The sequence below is a fragment of the Chaetura pelagica genome, unplaced genomic scaffold, assembly GCF_000747805.2.
Source record: "Chaetura pelagica isolate M959 unplaced genomic scaffold, ChaPel_1.0 scaffold117, whole genome shotgun sequence".
Taxonomy (NCBI): Eukaryota; Metazoa; Chordata; class Aves; order Apodiformes; family Apodidae; genus Chaetura; species Chaetura pelagica.
Genome location: NW_009954185.1, coordinates 7441715 through 7462945, shown reverse-complemented (window position 1 = coordinate 7462945; position 21231 = coordinate 7441715). Strand labels below are relative to the sequence as shown.

Below are 21231 nucleotides of genomic sequence, written 5' to 3'. Positions count from 1 at the left end.
CTGAGAGAGGAAAGCAAGCTGTTTTCTCAAGTGCTTTGATGAGAGAAGGAAGCTTAGAAATAGCCTGTGGCTGTTTCTAGAGAAAGTGTCAGGACTGAGGGAGAATTTTGGAGGAGGGAAGCCGGAAAGGGGATGTTGGTGAAGTAACTATTGATACAAGTGGCGGTGAAGGGAAGGGAGCCAGCAAACCAGAACCCAATGACAGTGTTGGAAAACAGGTCAATAGAGAAAAGGTAGATTTCTTGAGAGAGGCCTCGGGGAGAGGAGGAGAAGCAGCAAGCAAGAAAGAGTGGAGAGGAAGGGATGAGGAAAAAGAAAAAAAATCCAGTGAGATTGTGCATGGTGGCATTTGAAAGCTGTTGCACTAGGAGGCAAAGAAATGCCACTGAGCATGGGGTCTTACAGTGCCTGGGCAATTATAATCATGTTGTTGTCTCTTGCACAGCAGCTGGAGATCTAGAAGCCTCCCAAAGAGTGGGATAAGCATAATAACCTTTGTTTCACCTATGGGAGAAACAAGGCTCAGAGCAGTGAAGCCCCCTTAATTGTGGTCACACAGCAAGACCAACATATTATTCCAGTTTAAACTATTATGATAAATGCAACTTGAAATAAGAGCAGGACATCCAGGAACACAAAGTGGCATAGGAGAGAAAAAGAGTTGGCTGATGTCGGCAGCCCAATTCTATTTATTATAGCTCTAGAATACATAAAGCCAAGTGAAATGACAGGTGGAGGCTGTGAGCTTTGGATCCTCTGTGCTTTAAACTACAAGGTTATGAATTCTAACAGGCAGACACACCATTATATGCACACACACACACACAATAGCCCTCACACTGGCATTAGTGTGGTCTGTGCCTTAAACAAGTTAATTCCTCAGTTGTTCTTCCTTTCAACAAAATTAAGGTAACAATTTGTACCTACAACTACAAAACAGAGACACACCTATTCTCCAGAAGGTTTTCACAACACCAGGTATGTTTAGGCTCCCAAAGTCCTTTGAGATAGGATAGAATAGAATAAGAGTAGAATATTTCAGTTGTAAGAGACCTACAATTGTCTGGAAGCTGCACATGACCTGTAGGGTCATTTGTTGTGGTCATTATGTGCTACAGGGCAGAAGCTGTATGTCTGACAGCCTGTGGCTGCCACACCAGAAGAAGCACTATCTCAAAAAGTAGAAGGCCAGAAAATAGCCACCAGTGTTACTGGTGGATTGTAGTGTCTGAGGTAGCAGTGGCTTTGGACCTAAGAAAGTGAGATATTTTAGTAAAATTTCCTATACATTTCAAAAACCACCTTTCCTTACCTCTTCTTCCTCTTTTCCTCACAAGAAATGAAGAAGCCACAGCTATTTTTACCATAGCTTGAGATAAGCAGAGAAGCATCCTCCAATATAGAGGATAAAACCAGTGTAACACATCTGTGGAAGAAATAAGGGAAGAGCATTATAAAAATAAGGCATGGTTTTAGTAACACCCTTTTGGTATTAAAGTTTCCATCATTTATTCCAACTTCATCACCTCTTCTGCTGCCTTAGCTACTCAGGAGCATCAGAAGGGCCCTCATCCCACCTCTCCCCCTTCCTCCTGGTGTGGAGGGCCGAGGCACTCCAGCTGTGCAGTGCTACCACCCTCTGGCCACCGTCAACACCACAACCCTGCATCCTCAGGAGTGCCCTCCATCTGCCTCCTACACCTTCTCTGTGAGAGAAATGCCGCCTTTCGGTGTACTCGGTAAAGACAGAGGGATTTATACCTCCTGATGCAGCTCTACACATCATCTGTTTTGATCACTTGCTTTTCTGAAGATACTTCATCTGGGTGAACAAAAGTCGACATTCCCAAATGTGTTTGTCCTCTGCTGGTCCAGCACACGTGGCCAGCCCGTGAGTTCATCTCATTACTCCTTGCAAGGATGCACCATCTCTATTAGAATGGCTGCTGATTCCTACTTTGGAGGATGAGACATTCCTGGGGCTTTTAAAGATTCAAGTGTTAGAATGGCACTTCCAGTGGTACCCTGAGCAAGACACTGTATCTTCCAGCACGTCAGCTGCACAGCTATAAACCAGATTGTACACCTTAGCTCTTGCACATGGATGATGCTGTGATGAATTAGTGAAAGGTTTTGATTGCATGAGCACGAGGATATAACCATGCCCAGATGTGTTGCAGTCTGTCCAAGCTGTTATGTACTGACGCTACCAACATGGAGACTCCTGCAAACCTCTTTGTCCATGAGGCACCTTCTGCCTCAGAAGGTGCACCAAGATGACTAGCTAATTTCTCAAGGAGTAGAAAGGGGTTATGGGGTGGGAAGGACAGGAAGAGTAAGAAGAATTTCTGACCAAAGCCTAAAGTGCTTGGAATATGACAACTATTTAGTGTTCTACATCAGAAGACTAAACTTATTTTGCTGAAAAAATCCCAAGTTTTCTTATTTTATGAAAGAAAGTATGCAGTAAAAACGAGCACAAAAAGAAAAGCAATCTCATTGGCAAAAACGTGGTTTCAAAATTTAGAGGGTACATTGCAGAATATGGGTTTTTTTTGATTAGCAAACCATGGATTTTTTTCAACCGTTACAGGACAAAGAAGCATGAGGAGCATAAGTGACAAAGCACTTTCCTGCACAATTTTACCAGCTTTCCAGCTCTTTAGGAGTGATGGAGGATCATGCTGGCCATGGTTTGAAGGAGCAGTGAAAGCATTCACTGTTCTTTACCATCTCCTTGATACAGTCTTTACTTACAGGTGACAGGTCAGCACATCCTTTCCTACAAATGTTGCAGGTGAGGCCAGAAGGAGGGCTTTGACAGTGTAGTGCTCCCTGGGACTTCACTCAAACTCATCATTGGCTCTCCAAACTCTCTCTGAAGATGCTATTAGGTTTGTGACAGTAGCATACAGGTGGGAGCCAAGTGGAAGCATGCTGGGTCATGCATCTGTGACCCTGTAAAGAACCTGGTTCACTAAGATGTCAGAAATGACCATTTTAATCAAGTAAGAATTTAGCTGTCCCACTAAGTCATTTAAGCCTCTATGTAGAGTTTTCTATTGATAGAAAAATGCATGCTGGAAGTATGGATTTTTTTTTCCTTTGATGCAATAATATTATGGTACAATGTTTTGTAGTGTATAGCCTGTTTTTTGCCTGATAATATCTATACAGGCATTAGCATTTTTATAACTTTGCTAATCCATATTAGAAGGTTAAACTACTGTGTCAATGACAGTGTAGTTAAAGTCCTACTATTTGTATGTGTAGGCAACCCTGGAGTGCCAGTAATGTTATTTATTTCACATCTTAGGTTCAAAGCGAGAGGACTCTTTAGAACCCTATCATATCTTATGAATTGTGTCATTTTGTAACTGTCTTTGGGAAAAGCAGCTATTCTGTGTTCCCCACCCTGAATTCCCCAGTTGCTAGTACTGTAAGTTCTCACTGATGAAGAATCTCTTTATTTAGAGAGCATCTGTCTAGTCCTGTGGGCCTGGTATTAGAAAGCAATTGAAAAGGGGGCTGGTTTATTACATTACATTCTCCCCCCTGTAAGCCTGGGAAAGTCTCAGAAAGCAGCCAACTTCCACATGATCACATTCAGACACTGCTTGCAAGTAGTGTGGCACCCCATGTCTTTCCCAGGAGGAATATAAAACATAGGAATGACTATACTGGCTCAGACCAATGATTAATCTAGCGTAGCTTACTTCCAACAGGGTCCATAAGCTGATATGTAAGGAAGAGTAGTAACAGGTGAAGCATGTGTGATGCTTCCCCTGAGTTTCTTCCCAGGTTTTGACTATTTTTAGCTCAGGGCATCTTCTGAACCTCATGTCATTTGTCAGTAACCCTCAATGGATATTTCTTCCAAGTAGTTGGCTAATTGCTTCTTGAGCTCCTGTAAGGCTTTTGCATGCACCACATGCTTTAACAAGGAGTGCCGCAGATCTACCAACACCCACATGACTTCCATTCGTTTGTTCCCAGCCTGGCTCTTATAAGCATCATCTGATGGCCCCCGGCTCTTGTAATGGAAAAGATGGTGAAGAGTAGCTTTATTCAGTCTAGTCACAGCATATAGTTTGTATAGAGCTCTATTATATCCTCCTTTTCTTTCCAGGAACACCAGAGATAATTTCAGCATCCCAGTCTGCCAAGAGCAGGTCTCATTTCCAAAGCTTGCTGAGCTAATCATAGAATCATAGAATGGTTTGGGATGGAAGGGACCTTAAAGACCATCTAGTTCCAACCCCCCTGCATGGGCAGGGACACCTTTCACTGGACCAGGTTGCTTCAAGCCCCATTCAACCTGGCCTTGAACACTTTCAGGGAGATGGCAGCCACAGCTTCCCTGGGCAACATCTGCCAGTGTCTCACTGCTCTTACACTGCAGAATTTCTTCCTGATGTCTAACCTAAATCTCCCCTCTTCCAGCTTAAAACCATTACCCCTTGCCTATCACTACACACTTTGGTAAAAAGCCCCTCCCCAGCTTTTCTGTAGCCCCTTCAGGTACCAGAAGGTCACTATAAGGTCTCCTTGGAGCCTTCTCTTCTCTAGGCTGAATAACCCCAGAGACAGAAACATTAACACCAGTTCATCATGTATTATCACCTACACACTGGGCAGCTACTTCCACTATGAGAGGCAAACCTATCCAAATGCAATGATAGTTTTATGCATGGTTGTTATTCACTGTACTATATGTTTATAACAGTATAGATCTGAGTAGGTCCATAGTTTCCAACAGGTGGATGTGGATATACTGAAGATCAAGACCAGGCTGACTTTTTACAAATGTGAATCATTCCACAAGGAGCACAGAGACTCTGGCCACCTGTGACACTTGTAGACAAGAACTATTTCTTTCTTTAAAAATCTATTTCTCTTTCTTACTCTTAGAGGAGAGCCCTTCTACATACATGTAAATTTTGTATGCTGGGCTGACATGAAAAAAATGTTTGACTTAAGTTCATAGATATAAATTAATCTCTATCCATATCTTAAAGCTAAACAGCTCACGGATTTTTTCCCCTTGAAAAAAAAAGAAATCCAGTAGCATCTCTACACCTCTCAAAAACAAACCACCCCTTCTTTTCCTCTGACCTACCCTCCTGCCCACAACAAAGTGCTCACTTATTTAAAGAGCAAAACCAAACAGAAATCACCACATGTACTATTATGCCCACCATTCTGCCATGGGAACGTGTTTCACAAAATTAAAACCAAACAACTTTCAAATTGGCAAGCTCTTGACACATCAGAACTTGTCTTTCCCTTTTTCACCTCCACCCATGAGACAGATCTTGGCTACTTGCCTAGATGAAGAGGAAGCCATGGTAAACTGAAATGTCTTGCATCACACTTTTCACTGGCCAAAACTGGCTGTCACAGGCTGCAAAAAGGAATTAATCTTGAACGTGAAGGTGCTTTCTACAAAGATTGTGTTTTACTTTTGGTTCCTCTCTGGGGGACCAACAGCAAGTGTGTGTCTTCAGATGATAATATTTGTCACAAGTAAGAACTATTGGCTCTTCATACCACCGTTTGACTCCTGGGGCACTGCTGCTTAAGCAATTTTCTAATGTTGATAATTGGATACCTTAAATAAATAAAATAAAATTTTAAAATCCCACAACTTAATCATCCAGTAAAGGATATAAAGTTCATCAATAAAAGATTTCCCATGCTGCAGCCTATTTTCTCAGAAGGTGTATGTTCCTTTTAAGACAGATGTTCTACTTTATTTGTTATATTTGATGGAAATTACACCACCTATTTGTATCCAAGATAAGGGATTGGATTTTCTTGCTGTATAATACTAAATCTCTCACTAGCTAAGAGGCTATAATAACATGCATAAGTCTGAATGACACATCCTTGTGCTTCACAGGTAGATGCTTCTTCCATCCAAACCTGCTCAGAAAGCATAAGACAGCTCATGGTAACTGTTACTTCTTGATACACCTTCCCACAGACTGATGTCCCAAGACATAGAGAGTGCTTTCTCAAACTTTCTGACAAGCTGAAAAACTTCCAAATATTTTTTCAGCAGAAATCATGTTTTGGTTTGGATTTCTTTGTTTTGTTTTCGAGTGGGGTTTTTTTGTTTGCTTAATACATATTTTTTGGGCCCCACAGCAGTTTATGTAATTTCTACAATACCTTTGTCTCCAAAGATCCCAAATCAACCAGCTGGCCTCCGTATTGTTTATGAAGCCCCAAATTCTTCTGGCTGTCCACCAGCCAGCAAACTCTGACCAGCAGAGCATAGAGGAAGGATGGGGAAAATCACTAAGTATTACAGTTTAAAGATATCAAATCTGTGCTGAGGAAAGTGAGGAAAATCACAAGTCCAGGCTTCATCTCTGAAAACACTTGCCACCAGCTGGCTCTATTTAAAATGCCTCATATGAGGCCAAATGGCACATTATTAAATAAAAAAGAAAGAAATAAAAAATAAGCCAGTTGAAAGGCTGCTTCCTAGTTTCTGTGAGATAGAATTCAAATAATCTAAAATGCTAAAGGTCAGTGCCATGAGTGCTTGATGACTGATAAGACTCAGTTTGCTTAAGAAAAATTGTTTTTATGGATATGTGTGTGCTCAAGTGTGAGGGGAAAAAAAGTTTCCCTCCAATTGAAAAAAAAATAAATCAAAAGCTGACTTTTATCAGATTTTTCACTTATTTAGCCAATTGAAAAAGATTAAAGGAAAAAAGCGGGTAAGAAAATTATTTCAATTAAAATATCAAATTACCTACAATAGTTGTGAAAAATAAATACATTAATCTAGCTGCTTTTTTAAGAAATAACACTGCAGCTTCTTCCAGAGGCTAAACAGCTGACACCTAGACCAGCAGAGTCCTATCAGACTCGAAGGGAGAAATAACATTTAACTATACATAAAGGCTACTGCAACAAGTGGATTTCTACAGCAATATAGAACCAGTTCATTTCATAATTTGGCATTTGAAAATCCAAATTGTCTATAAATCATCAGTTTAGTGATAGCAAATGGGAAAGTTGCCTCAAGGTGTTTGTAAAAAGGTAAGTTACATGGACCCATGAAGACTCTTCAAGTATACGAGAGGTGACTTCTCTGTGCACTAGGACTCTTATGAATTAAATTTGGTTTTGGGAACCAGATGTAGCTTATGAAGGAAAATGCTGTAGTATTATATCATTTTCTAGAGAGAGGAATATTGAAGCAGCAGACCGTGTCAGGGTATTTTAATCTATTTTGCATATGAGTGAGTCTGATTCAATGGACCTCCTTTAAGAAATGTAATGTTAATAATCAGTCATTTAAATCATGATCCTTGCCTGTCTACACTCTATTCTCCCCACTCCCTCCCCTGTGGATGTGGTATATTAGCTTCCCTGAGGCAAAAGCACAGAACAAATGGGAAAAACAAGCAGGGAAGAGCCACAGGCATTACAGCCCCAGCAGTGATGTCCTTGAGTAACTGTTATCTTCTGATTGAGCCTATGCAGACTCATGTTCCTGGCCATACAGTGAGACAGGAGCTGAGTCTCTTCACAGGGGGCCACTTGGCACCCAAGGAGGTTTCTCCTCATCCTGTCCCCAACGTGGGTCTGCAGTTACCCTGCACAGCTTCAGGGCCCACGGGCCATAGCCCTTGGGCAAAAAGCAGAGAAGCAGCAGCAAAGGCTGCAAGAGGGACCTATAAAACAGAGGCATGAATTTCACACCCATCTTGTGAAACTTGGCAGATCTCTGCCCTTGAACCAAGCCAGAGCCTTGAATTAATTGCTATGGCTCTCCTGACACCTACTTTGGTATTTGCTGAGATCCTGACTGGATTGCAGCGTGATGGATGTACACATACCCTGATTCTATAGATAAGATAATTAGGATTAAGGTCAGGCATGTGCACGTTTCGTGTTCTAGAAGTGTTTATGCTGAAACATGCCTATCTGTGGGAGGGCCTCCTTGGCCTCTTTGCACCAGGTAGAAAGCACAAATCTTTGATCTGAGCTCCAGGAGCTGAAGCAGTTTGAGATGCCTGTGCAGAGCATGCACTGATGCAGCGTGATAAGGATACACAGATTCACGTGTCTGACAATTACATAAGAAATATCATTACCTGAATGCAATGAGCCACAGCGGGTGAAGTGCCCAGTTGGGCAATTGTCCTCCATCCTCCTGGCAACGGATGGCTGATAAAACAGATAAGAGCATTCCTTGGTCCTTTCAAATAGACACATGATTTTAAATCAAAGCTGCCACTTTGCCCACTGCTGCTGATAGATTTGCCCAATGTGCCTGGAGGCACTGGTCATCCCCAGAGTGCCTGACTGTACTAATGCCACAGCAGTTGTGATACTACAGTGGCATCCCTACCTCCAAGGACCTGGAGAACACAAAATCTTGGGGTTTAGTACCTTTCACTTGTGAGTTCACCTCTCTGTTGCAGCTTTCTCACAAAACATACATAAAAATAGTGTTACAGCACCTGAGCATGTACAGAGGAAAAAGACAGCACAAGAGCTAGATATTATCATTGTGTAGGAGAAAAGGTTTAGTTTGTCACTTAATTTACCACCCTCAGAGACATAAATTCACAACACACATAAGCTATAATACAACCAGGTCACACAATTTGAAAGGTGAACGTGTTTGTATAGATCTGACAGGTGTTAATGATGGCTTTCAATAGGAAAAGGAATCTTGAAAGAGAAATTGCTCGTTAAACAAGTCTAACAGCATTAATTTTTTCTAACAGCATTACTTTCTGGAGCCAGATATTGCAAACTATAAAGTGTCTTGCTACCTTTATTTAGGAGAAGATCCTTGTGAATGTGATAATCTTTTAAGGTCCAATTTTATCATATAATGTGCTTCATCCCATGTTTCCTATGTATGGTTCATAATGAGATTAGTGGCATGTAAAGCTTTGTGCATTTAAATAGTCTCTTGAGTGTCTGGCATTAGAAATATATTGTTCTCTATTTCCCTACAGGCACTGATGTTTCATCAAATAATTGTAAAGTATTTATCTGTGTCATATTAGAAGGCATTTGATTTAATTTTAAATGGGAGAGTTTTGTCTTGTCTTTGTTTTGACCATCATATAATTTGATTAATTACAATTTGTTGGATTTTTTTTTCCATTTGCTACAAAAAAAGACAAAGCCTTTTGTTTGGCATTTCAAAAGTAGCCCATATGGAGTGACCATTGACACAGTGCATACAGGAGCTACTGACCCAGTACAGAGATCTCTGTTGTAATGTCAAATGTACACCATTAATCTTGTATTTCCAGATTTCAATTAAAATTATTTCCCATTCACACAATCTGAATGGTTAATTCCCATATTAATATTCTTATCTGTTTGTTCTGATACCTGGATATTTCCTGTTTCTAACTCTATTCACTCATTCAGTACTAGTCAGTTCTTAATATGGCCAAGCAGAACCCAAAGTAAAAAAAAAAAACCCATACCAAATTCAGATGCTCTTTCCTTCTTCAAATAAGGTTTAATTCTGCTGTCACTTTTACTGCTGAACACCAAGAAAAAAAATTCATTGCCATCAACAAAGCTGGGGATCCAAATCTGTTGCTCTAATATCACTTCATGGCATTGAGAGGGAAAGGTCTTGCTTTTGACTGGAAGTTCAATCTCATCCTACTACAGGTGCCTGAAACAGGCCAGAAGAACAGGTGAATTATCTCTTTGTCTCCACTGACTATACCAGAAGTTCAGGCAATTAGCCAACATCATGCAAACATATATTCCAGGCTGTTCCATTTATGCTTGCAGTGTATTTGCTCCTGCTTCATATTACTGTGGCAGGTCTATCACAGCTTCAAGTCTAAAAATATATCCAGCAGTGGAAGAGGTGCTGTCTGCCTTGCTCTGGCATGCAAAAAGTTTAAAGGATCATGGCTTCTATTGTAACAGGAGGATTTACATCAGCATAAAACCAGTAATATTTTGCTGGTGAAAGAAACAGGCATAAAGTTTTTTTCTAGAATTCATTGTTAATATTAAAGTTGCTAGAAGGAAACAAGAACTGCAAAGGTATTGTCTCACCTATTTTTTTCTAAGGCACTGCCACGATGGGTTAACAGTGTTAACAGTCCCCGTGATTATCAACTGTAATAACAGTTGATCAATGATGAAAGGATTGCTCCCTGTGTAGACACTTACTTAAAACACCAAGCTCTAGAACACCACCTGCAAAATTTGCTTTGTGATGTTGCTTTGCCAGATGAGGGAGTCTGTGATTAACCTGCCCTTCCTTGGCTCCTGCTGCCTGCTCAAAGTGCTCATATCTCTCTGGTTCAAAGCCCAGTGTGACAACCTGCCTCTGCCTGTGCTGCAGCCAGACAAGGTGATGCAGCTAGGGGAGAGGAGGACACTCCTCTTTGTGTCACTGGATGATCTGGCCTTTGACGTGTGGCCTGATAGAGTGGACAGTGTTCCCCTTCCTGTCATATGACTGGACCTGGCATGGGCCCTTGTCACAAGAATTGACACTGAAATTGTTCCTCATCTGATGATTTGGTGTGGGGATGTGCCACCCAAGATGTGGTCCAGTCAGCCATCATTCTTCCTCCCTCCACACCCATGGATGTTCCTGTTGTGGGGTTTTTTTGCCTTAAGAAGTAGTATATTCATGTATTTATCCACAGCTGTTATTATAATTCCTTCTAAAGCAAGAACCAAGCTTCTCAGGTAATTACTGGGATGTAGGACCAGAGGCTTTAAGAGAAATAAATAACCATGGCAACTGATTGGCAACAGATCCAGAGCTTCTTTTACCACTGTTGAAGAAATACAATGAAAGCCTTGGACCTTTTTTTTTTTTTTTTTTTTTTTTTATATTGTTTTTTTCTCAAATCTACATTTAACCAACACGAGATCTTTTTTTTTAGGATGTTAAAAACCTTAGGCCTATATGTTTTGTTTGGTCAGACTGTTAACAAAGTTTGGAAAAAACATTACTAAATTGTGTCTTGAGTTTTCATCCTTTGGTGGTCATCTGCTTGTGAGTCTGAAGTTGACTTTCACCATTAAAATCAAGCAGAATTCTAGATTCTACACCTGCCTCTTTTTTTTTTTTTTTTTTTTTTTTTTCAGGTTTCTGACTCCTCATCTAGATCAATTGCAAATTCTCTGGAGCAATACCACGAAGGCAGTGACCTCTTGAAACACAAGAGGTTCATTTCCCCATGAGACAAAAGGTACACACACCTTAGAGGACCAGCTGGGGCTGGCACAGGTGGCAAAGAAGGGAAACAGTTTGGACAGCGAACTTACAGTGATCTGTGCCAAAATAAGATCAGATAGCCAGGACTGAGGAGCTTGTCTGCATGTGACTCCTTCTTGGCTGGATAAGGCAGATGCTAAGGAGACTTTGCTAATTTCCCCTGCCTAGAAATCTGTAATGAGCTCAGAGCAGAACAGCAAAAGGGCACATCTGTTAGTTTCTCCTAAGCTAGAAAGGGCTGAGAGCCAAGAGAGATGTCTAGGGGCTCATTTGCTGGCCTGTCTACAGCATATGAGAAAGTCTGAGCCCTGGAGAAAGCTCAGTGCACTCTGTCTCAGAGCAGAGAAAGCTGATGAGTGTCACCAGGAGCTTAAGGGTGATAAAGCTTATGGGACAGGAAAAAGGTTTGTTTCCTTCCTTCACGCAAGTGTTCACAAAGAACTCTAGCCCATCACATCATACACATTGAGTGCTGCAAAAGTCTATGCTGACAAAAAATATGCTGCCTTGGCACATGGTACCAGCTGAGAGGAAAACTGCTGGATACAAAGCTTTCTTGCTCATTGACAGGCAGAAATGATCTGTGTCTGGGTAGTGCCTGTCACCATGGGACAACTAGAGATGCCCATAGCACTGCAGGTAATGGAGATGCTGCAACCTTGTTAGTGTAGTGATTTAACTGGGACAGTATTTTCCCTTTCCCAGCAAAGATAATTAGCCAGTGCATCCAAACTGCATCTGGTACTGTCAGGTAATGTGCATCCAAGTAAACACAGTGTACCCAAGACAGTTCTTTGGCCTGGCTGCCATCTGGCATGGGGACAGCCAACAACCTCACTGTTAAGCTCACCCTTCCAAATCCACCTGATTGCATCCAAACCTCTTTTGAGGTACGGTCCCTGTCCCACATGAACTCCTGAACCATGCCCAGGCTTTGCTCAGGAGCATGCTGCTTGGTATAAACCAAAAAGTGCCACCAAAGACCACTCTAACCACTGAACAGGGTAGGTGACGGTGTTCTCATAGCAGGGGATGTTCCCTGACACTGTTTAAATTGCTTGTATAGGCACAGCCACAGTGGGTGGTCTTTGTAGTGTTCACAGGCACTGAACCTCTGATCCTGAGTGACCCTCCCATGTAGGCACCACACAGGACAAGTAGCAAGCAAGGACACTTTTCCACATAGCCACTGGATGATCACAGCTGCTGGAAAGTGCTCGGTAAGATTTGCAAAAATCCAACAGCTCTTGAAAACAACCCTAAGTACATCTTTAGATTTAAGTGTGTATATGTATATCTATGTATGTAAAAATCTTTCCAGGTGATGACCAAATCTAAAGAAAAATTGTGGGAAAACTAGAAACTTCAAATGCTGATTCCAATGTTGGGCTGCAAACTTCATCTGTTCTACACTACACTGACTCGATGCCTGCAAGACATCACTGCCTTTTAACCCAGAATGAATGGTCCCATTAGCTCAGTGTTTCCTTTTCTCTTTCAGGTTTTTGTCCATTCTAACATATGCTCCTACATTAATCTGCCACATTTATATTTCCTATAATTTTAACCTCCAAATAAGAGAGTGTTGGTAACATCTTTCAGGCAAAACACTGATTAGTACTGCCTCATCCTCAGACTGAATTTCTGCACCTCAGAGCAGTTAAGTAGTTTCCAGGACTGGTTTGCAAATGAATGATGGACTCACATTCTCCATCACTCACCACTACACAGTAAAAATTGTGGGCCACCTTTTATTTTTTGTGATATCTGATTCAGACCAAAGCTTCCAGTTTTGCTTTTGTCAACCATACTTCATATCTTATGAGAGAAAGATTTGGGGTCTTAAGGGTTTTTTTTAGTCTTGAGCCAGTGGTCTAAGGTAGTTAGTTTTATTAATCTTTATGTTTGTTCAGTCTTTAGGGAAGTACAGAGCTCCTCTGGGATATTCTCAAGCTGTGGCCTCACTGCACACCAACACTGTGCAATGGTTTTCACTGCATCACAGAACTATTGAGGCTGGAAAAGACCTCTGAGATCATCAAGTTCAGCCTATGACCTAATGCCACAACACCTAGATCATGGCACTAAGTGCCATATGCAGTCTTCCCTTAAACACCTCCAGGGATGGCAGCTCCACCACTTCCCTGGGAAGTCCATTCCCATGTCTAATCGCCTTCTCTGTGAGGAAGTGCTTCCTAATATCCAACCTAAACCCCTCCTGGAGCAGCTTCAGGCCATGCCCTCTCGTCCTGTCACTAGTCACCTGGGACAAGAGCCCAACCCTCACCTGACTATAACTGCTCTTCAGGTAGCTGAAGAGAGTGCTGAGCACAGGGGGAGAATTACATCCCTATTCCTGCCACACTATTCCTGATACAAGCCAGGATTCCACTGCCCTTCTGGGCCACCTGGGCACACTGCTGGTCGTCAACCAGTACTTGAAATGTCACTGCTTGACATGCAAATGTTGGACTTTCAAGAGTCCAAAAATGTAGAAGGCGGTGGAAATTTGCCTCCAGAAAAGACACCCACTTCTACATGTCTGTCAGTCTATGTGGGAAGCAGGCAGTGTGAGATAACAGGGTGTTTGGGCTGGTGGATATGGCACAGGGTTTGTGGGACATTCAGTGACCTTCTGTAGTATTGGCTGGAAAGCCGGCAGGTACAGCGTCGCATCTCGAAGGGTCCTATATGGCTGGGACTGGGAGACTGAACTGCACTTCTAGCTGATACAGTCAAGGGAGCCTGAAGAACACTTCATCTCACCCCAAATAAGTCACTTAATGGCTGATCAGAGATGAGTCACCCTCTGCAATCCTTCTAGAACGATACTGACTATGGAGACCAGGGGATCAGAAGCATCCTGCACACATTCTTGAACTGAGTTCCACCTACAGAGCCTTGTCACCTACTCCAGTCAGATGGATCTGTGCCATGCATAAAAGGCCTGTGTCAGCAAGTGGTGTGGATTCTGGTTTATGATCACAACTGATGGTTAAATAGAAAAAAAAGCTTGACAAAATCCACACCAACAATAACTCATCTCACTCCCCTTTCTAGTTCTGATCCCAGCACTCACCATCTTTGCACTCTGTTTCTGCAGGTGTTCAGATCTGGAACTGAAAGCATCCTGGAGCTGGTAAGATCACACTGTAGCAGTATGCAACCCTCATGCAATTTCCAATTTCTTCCCAAGTGTGAGAGTATAGTCCACTTGGAGAAACACATTTTTAAACTGGTTGTTTGGAAAACCAAAATCAATTGGCAGCCCTTTTCTGCAGGCAGAAATATTCAAGAATACATGGAACAAGGCTGAACTAAGAGTAGAGCCTTAATCATTTGTGAAGGCTTCACATCAGTAACAGGCTTTCTTATGGGGACCTGTGTCCTCCAATAAATAGATGCCTGCATATCATACAAGATCATCAAGCCTAAAGTCTAGGAAAACTGTCTCCAACTAAGACCACAGGGATTTTATAATTAAGCACAAGTTGTGTATGCCTATCAGTAGGCTCAATCTGGAAGACTATTTCTGCACAGTCACTATAAAACAGCTTTAAGAAAGCAAAGAAAGACCTGAATGAGCATGTATTACTCTCTTAGGAGGATCAGCAATGAATTATTAAAATGCTAGTTACCATCATAAAGTTGTGCCACTTTTTATCAGATAAACAAAATTCATCATTACAAGCATGGCCTCTTTTCTATGCAGAGACTGCTACAATAACCTTTCTACTCCCTCTTCACAAGTCATTTGCTCTCTTATTTTAATTTCTGTCCTTACTTTCAAGAATAATGCAGAAAGTCTCTAAGACAAGCTGCCTAATTCCAAGAGCTGGAGGATGGAGTTGTTCAGTTTTTGGCAGTTCTGAAACAATGAGCACTGACCAAAGCCAGGGAATTCAGAGTTCATGCTCAGTGCAAGCCCTCAGTAGAAAAGCCCTGGTTCAACCTATTCTCAATCCAAATACCTCATTTGACTGGCATTCCTCTAGTCACCAGCAATGCAAAGTAGACACTTTGCATCTTGCTTTAATGACACTGCATGGACAGGAAAAAACACCAGAACTGGGAAATGCAGTGTCCTTAGCTTGGTCTGTGAATTGGGAGGACTTGCTTGCTGCTTGTGTAGTGCTCCTCCTGTCTTTTTCATACCTCTTTTGTGTGACTGGGACTAACTCTGCTCAGTAATGTCTAATCTGGAGTTTTACTCCACTGGTTGAACCCCTCCAGATGAAACTTAACTGGCTTCAAATTAGGTTCTGTAAACTGTTCCTGTTAAACCTGTAAGCTGAATTTGGAGCCTTAAAAGACTAAACAGTACAAACTTTTAAGATACAGTTTTGACCTGCTCCACTACCAATTAATGTACTTCATATAAGCTATCAATTAATTGTCAAATTACATTAGGAACTAACTTCCTTACCACTCTCTGGGGACACTTTTGGCAGTTAGCAAAATGCACTTGTAGGAGGTCTGGCTTTTCTTTCTCTGAAGGACAGTGTACCAGAGGGACCATTAGCTTCCAACTAATGCAGAAGGTTTTCCTGCTCCATTTTCCATACTCTGGTGACTTCCACTGGTTTCTTGCTGTGCCTTCTGTTTATACATACAAATTGGAAAAAAAAAAAAAAAAAAAAAGCAGCAGCTTATTTTTTTTAATCCACAGCTGGATACCTTATAAACATTCCTCAGAATAGTTACCAGTTATTCCTCTGGGCTTTTTATTTAAAAGGTAAGGTAACTATCAAGCAATATTTTGTACCCATCTGCCTCCCATGTGTCTTGAGAAATCAAATACCTCCATATTGCACGGTGCTGCCTGACTGCTATTAATATAGTCACAATATCATCCCAATGCAGGCAAGGAAAAATAATCTTTTATGACTTTTACAGGCCACTAATTCATCTGGAGCAATATATGCCATCAATACACAACTCAATTACTGCATAAAAGGTTAGACAGCAATGCATCACACTGTATTAAATTTAAAAAAAAGATAACATTTAATCATCAAGCATCACTTAGAATATACATTTATTTTTAAAATTTGCTTGGTCAAAGTAATAATTCTACTTTCCTTCCACCTGATACTCATTTAAAACCATGAATTACAAGTGTTCAGTCTCTTCTTTTCCAAATCTGAACTAGTCTTTCTCCATGTTACTGTGTGCCCATCTAACATCCCAGGTATGTTCCTACAAGCTGTGTGCAATGATGTTTCAGCTGAGTCCTTGAGGACTACAATCTGAGACAAGCAAGCTGCTCTTTCAGGATCTGGCCAGTGGGGAAGCAAGTGCATGAAAAGGAAGGCTGTGTGATGAAGATTCTGAAGATTTGCTTCAACTCCAGGCTAGGCTTTGTATCTGACATTAAGACACTTCACCTACCTTAGGCATATCCTCAGCTGGCAAAAATTGCTGTAAAGTCACAGCATCAGTAGTGCTATGTCAGCTTTATACCAGCTGCTGAGCTACTTTTTTCCCTGTAAATTCCCTCACTAATAGTGATGGCTTATTTGCATTTACTAGGGCACTGTTTGCTTTCTTTGTCCCCAGGTATATCTTTTTCTACAAAGACTGTAACTTGCTTAAGGGAAGGAATATCCTCTTCCTCTGTGTTTGTACAAGACACAGTACAAAAGGGACCTGATCTCACCTGGAGCCTCAAGGCTTTGTAATATTGGTTATTCTTTAGTAATAACTAAACATTACAAGCTTTTCAGAAATCAGTGGTAACTCTCCCTTAGTTTGTTTTATTTAGTGGGCTGTAAGAAAATAAGTTTGGAGACTCCCCTCTCTGCTGCCCACAACCCTGGAGGACAGCAGAATATAGGATTTGTGGTAGAGCAGTGGTTTGTAGACAACCACATTTTTGTCTGCTGTTGTGTATTGGCATGATGTGCCCCACCTGAGAGCATTAAATCATTTGAAAAATAATGCATTGGACATTCAGCACACTTCAATGCAGATAGTTTCAAGATCCACTTTAGTGACAGGGGAACCCAGCTGACACCAAGTTAAATAACTTACCCAAAATCACATGCTGGAGATCTGTCTTATGGAGGATGCATTGCAACACTCTTCATCAAATCTGCAGTTTTTGTGCCATGCAGTAGGAATCAATAACATTTCCACAGTCTGGATGTGAAATACTCAGTGTCCCTATTCACTGGTGTGAATTAATTACTAACGCACACCGTGGGAGCTCTCACTGTCTTTCCACACAAGCCTTATGCTGCTGAGCACAGGTGCTGACGCTCAGCGACGAGACCCACAGCCTCACTTAAAAACACTAAGTCCCTGCAGTGAAGAGTGGATGAACGCAAGGTGTTTGGGTTCCATCTAGTGGTTACAAGCTCACCAGCAGATGTGTCTCCAATGGGCTGCTTTGACTACATGCCTCTCCCAGCAGCATCCAAACAGCCGTGAAGTAACACATTATAATTATATCATCAACACGTATTCGGTTCCTAACTTTATTTCTAGACGGGCTTTGGCCTCTTGCCTCTCTGAGTCATTGACACTGGCAGGTTAATGCCCTCTCCCAGCCACTGCTTTAGCTTTGATCCTGGGACTTGTGGGCCAGGAACCATCACACAAGGAGAAAAGGTCCAGCCCCATACCCCAGCTGTGGTACAGCTGGAAAAGGAGATAAGGAGGACTCAAGCAACAAATTCTTGTGCTTTGCACTGACAGGATGAGATATTATGGGTCTGATATTAAGCAGAGAAGAATACAGCCTGCAAGTGGTTCCTGACGGTTTTTACCACATTCATTTTCCATCCTTTATGGCTGGATATGTGTGGATTTTTTTAAACAATCTAAACATTTGCTTTAAGTTGAATCCTAACTTCACTTTCCCTAGCTTTATTTTTCCTTCTTTAAAAACTCTTTTAATTTTCCTCTACTATTAGATTACTCCACAGGCTCTAAATGATAGTAATCTTTCATCTAGCCCAAAGAGCTGCAAGCAACTCCTGCAGATTTGCAGCACCCCACTGTCTCACAGCAGGAGGGGATTAGTGAAGAGAGACTGGGGAGCTCAAGAGACTTGTAAATATTCGGCAATGTTTGTAAAGACTGCTAATAGAACAAATAAGCACCAGGATAAAACAGCTGTAGCAGAGCATGCTGGTCACTGTAACAAGCAGCTTTAGCTGATGGCTGGGAGGTTTTGGCCTGCACAGAACAAGAATGCTAAGAGAAAATTGTAACCTTGAACAATTCAGACAAAAGGGACCTGGCTAATGAGAATATTGGAATACAGAGGTCAGTCTGTCCTTCACAAGTTCAGACAGATAGCTAGATAGGAAGAGCAGCAGACAAAGTCAGCTGGCCTTGAAAAAGGCCTTTTTCAAGCAAGCAAGAGAACCTGAAAGCCCAGAAAAAGGGGTATCTGCAACTACAAGGAAGCCTGAGGCAGTGCAGCAGAGCAGGGCCCAGATGCAGATGTGGTTTTAGAGGGGACAATAGGCAGTGCTAGAAGGATCAGCCTCTGTAAGAAAACACAGAACATGCTAGTCCAGATGGGGCTGATAGGGACAACACATCCTTTCCACACTCTCCTATTCTCTGTGAACCTGCATCTATGTGACTGCAGGATCACAGTCCTTCGTAGACTATCAAAGGTTTCAGGCTGAAACCTTTAACAGAGGGTGGAAGCTGTTAACACTCCTCCTCTCCCCCTTACAGAGTCACTGATAATTCAGGCTGGAGGGGACTTCCAAAGTCTGGTCCTCCAGCAGAGGAGGAACTGATAATTCAGGCTGGAGGGGACTTCCAAAATCCTCCTCTTCACAGCAAAGCCATCTTCAAGGTTAGATTTTGTTCAATACCTTTTCTAGTGAAGATCCCAATAACTCCAAGGCTGGATTTCCAACAGCCTCCTAGTGTTAGACCACCCTTACTGGGAAGAGGTTTTTTCCTCATATCTAACTGGAATATCTTTTGTGTAGGTCTGTTGTATCTTGTCCTTTCCCTGTGCATCTTGAGAGTCTAGCTCCTTCTTCAGTTAACTATCTCCCTCCATGCTTTTCATAGTAGAATACACAATAGGGTCAAACCCTCACCTTCTCTGCTCCAGGCTGGACAGATCGAGCTCTTCGGCCTTTTCTCACATGTCATGTGTCAGAGCCTCACCCAGCTCAGTGTTCTCCCATTATTCTTTCACCAGTGTTTCATTATCCCTCTTATTATCATTATCCCAGGGGGACCAAACCTGGGCATAGAACTCCAAATGTGGTGTCACTTGTGCCATGCAGAGGGGAAGAATTGTTTCCCTGGGCCTGCCAGCTACACTTTTACTAACAGAGTCCATAATGTTGATGGGCTTCTTTGCCTCATGGTCAACTGGTTGTGCACTAAGAACCCTGGGTCCTTTTCTGCACAGCTACTGCTTGGACAGTCAGCCTCAGGCTGGATAGTTGTATGGGGTTACTGCCTTCCAGGTGCAGGACTTTGTTTGCATTTGCTCCCATTGAACTTCATGAGATTCTTGTCAAGATTTCTCTAAGTGGCAGGCCTACTTCTCAGCAAAGCAACTTGCTCCTCTCAGTTTCCCATGATCTGTAAGTCTGATAAGAGTGTGCTCATCGTTTAACAAGTTGTTAAACATGATGTTAAATTAATTTCCAGGAGGGTTTGCTCCATAATTTTCTAGGGGACTGCAGCTTGAACTGAGGTTATTTCTACATGAAGAGCCTTTCAACTTTAAGGGTTTGCCCTACAAAGTTTTCCCTAGTGCCTCTTTGCTCTGACAAAACCCTTTTCTCTGAGAAAAATGAGAACCAGAGCTGAAAACTCTCCCTCTCTTTTCCTTTTACCACCAACCATGAGAATGCCATTTGTACTGAGAAGTTTTCTTTTTGGTTTAACACTACTGTATGACAACAGTATGACAACAGCAAGACACTTTTTGGGGTCCTCATGTCCCAGCCTTGGCAAATGACCTGAAGAAGCTCATCTCTTAGGAAAAAAATAAAATTAAAAAAAAATATGAGTGAACACAGGGAGTGTATGGATTAAATACAAAAATTATCTGGAAGGCAGATGGCCAAAACTAATAATGTTAAAGAAGAAGGTGGTCATGACCCAGATCAAACACTAATTGGGGAATTTCAAGGAGATTTTGAAACAAAGAAGCAGCACCAGAAGTATAAGTATGAAAATTTGTAAGAAGAGAGGAGAGACCTTGGACTGGAAACAGCAGCAAACCAAAACCAGGTTTGGCACTGTCTGAAGTCACTGTCAGCATCTTGACTCCTGTTTAGGTCAGACACAATAAATGCTAGTAGGGGAACCCTAACTTCCGGATGGATGAGCAGGGTGGCTTGTCCTGAGAGAGGTTTGTGCAGCCACCTGTGTGACTCTGTCACAGTTTAGGCCCAGCTGGTAACAACCAGGACTCCATTCACTCATCTCCTACACCCCCCACTGCAAGATAGGCAGAGAAAATCCAACTTAAAAGATCGTGAATCAAGACAAGGACAGGGAGGTTTTTCACTACCTGATTATAGTAATGGGCAAAACAGACAGACTCGACTTAGGGAGAAAAAAACCCAACTAATTTCTCAGAATAGGAGAAAGAGAAAACAAGACCCAATCTAAAATACCTTCCCCCCTCCTCCTTTCTTCCCAGGCCCAAATTACTTCACTGCTGTCTCCTCCTCAGGCAGCACAGGGGGACAGGGAGTGGGGGTTTCGGTAGTTACTGAGATTTTTTAAGTGCCTAGTACTCTGGCTTGTTTACCTGTTGGATCACCGTTACTGATCTTGAATTTATAGATCACTGATTGCCAGTCAAATATGTGCCTCAAATAATTTATAAACCTCTTTTGGTCCTGATTTTTATTTAAATTATTTGAACTGAGCTCTTTTTCCCTGAGACAACCCTCAGAGCAAGGATTATCCCAGGTGCACTGACCTCCTGACAATGCCCTCTGCCTTCTCCCATAGCGGGTGTCCCAAGTGGCACTCAGGCC

The 21231-nt window shown here is 42.0% G+C and overlaps 2 protein-coding genes across 2 annotated transcripts in view; one reads left to right on the top strand and one right to left on the bottom strand.

The window, feature by feature from the left end:
* The window catches only part of ETV6 (ets variant 6), a 165183-nt gene extending 148535 nt beyond the window's left edge, over positions 1–16648 (bottom strand). Inside the window, exon 1 of the mRNA XM_010003023.1 lies at positions 16640–16648. Within this exon, the coding sequence (XP_010001325.1) occupies positions 16640–16648 (9 nt within the window). The remainder of the gene's footprint in view (positions 1–16639) is intronic.
* A 3651-nt stretch (positions 16649–20299) lies between these two features.
* The window catches only part of LOC104393520 (poly [ADP-ribose] polymerase 12-like), a 34583-nt gene continuing 33651 nt past the window's right edge, over positions 20300–21231 (top strand). Inside the window, exon 1 of the mRNA XM_010003022.1 lies at positions 20300–20421. Coding sequence (XP_010001324.1) covers positions 20300–20421 — 122 coding nt within the window. The remainder of the gene's footprint in view (positions 20422–21231) is intronic.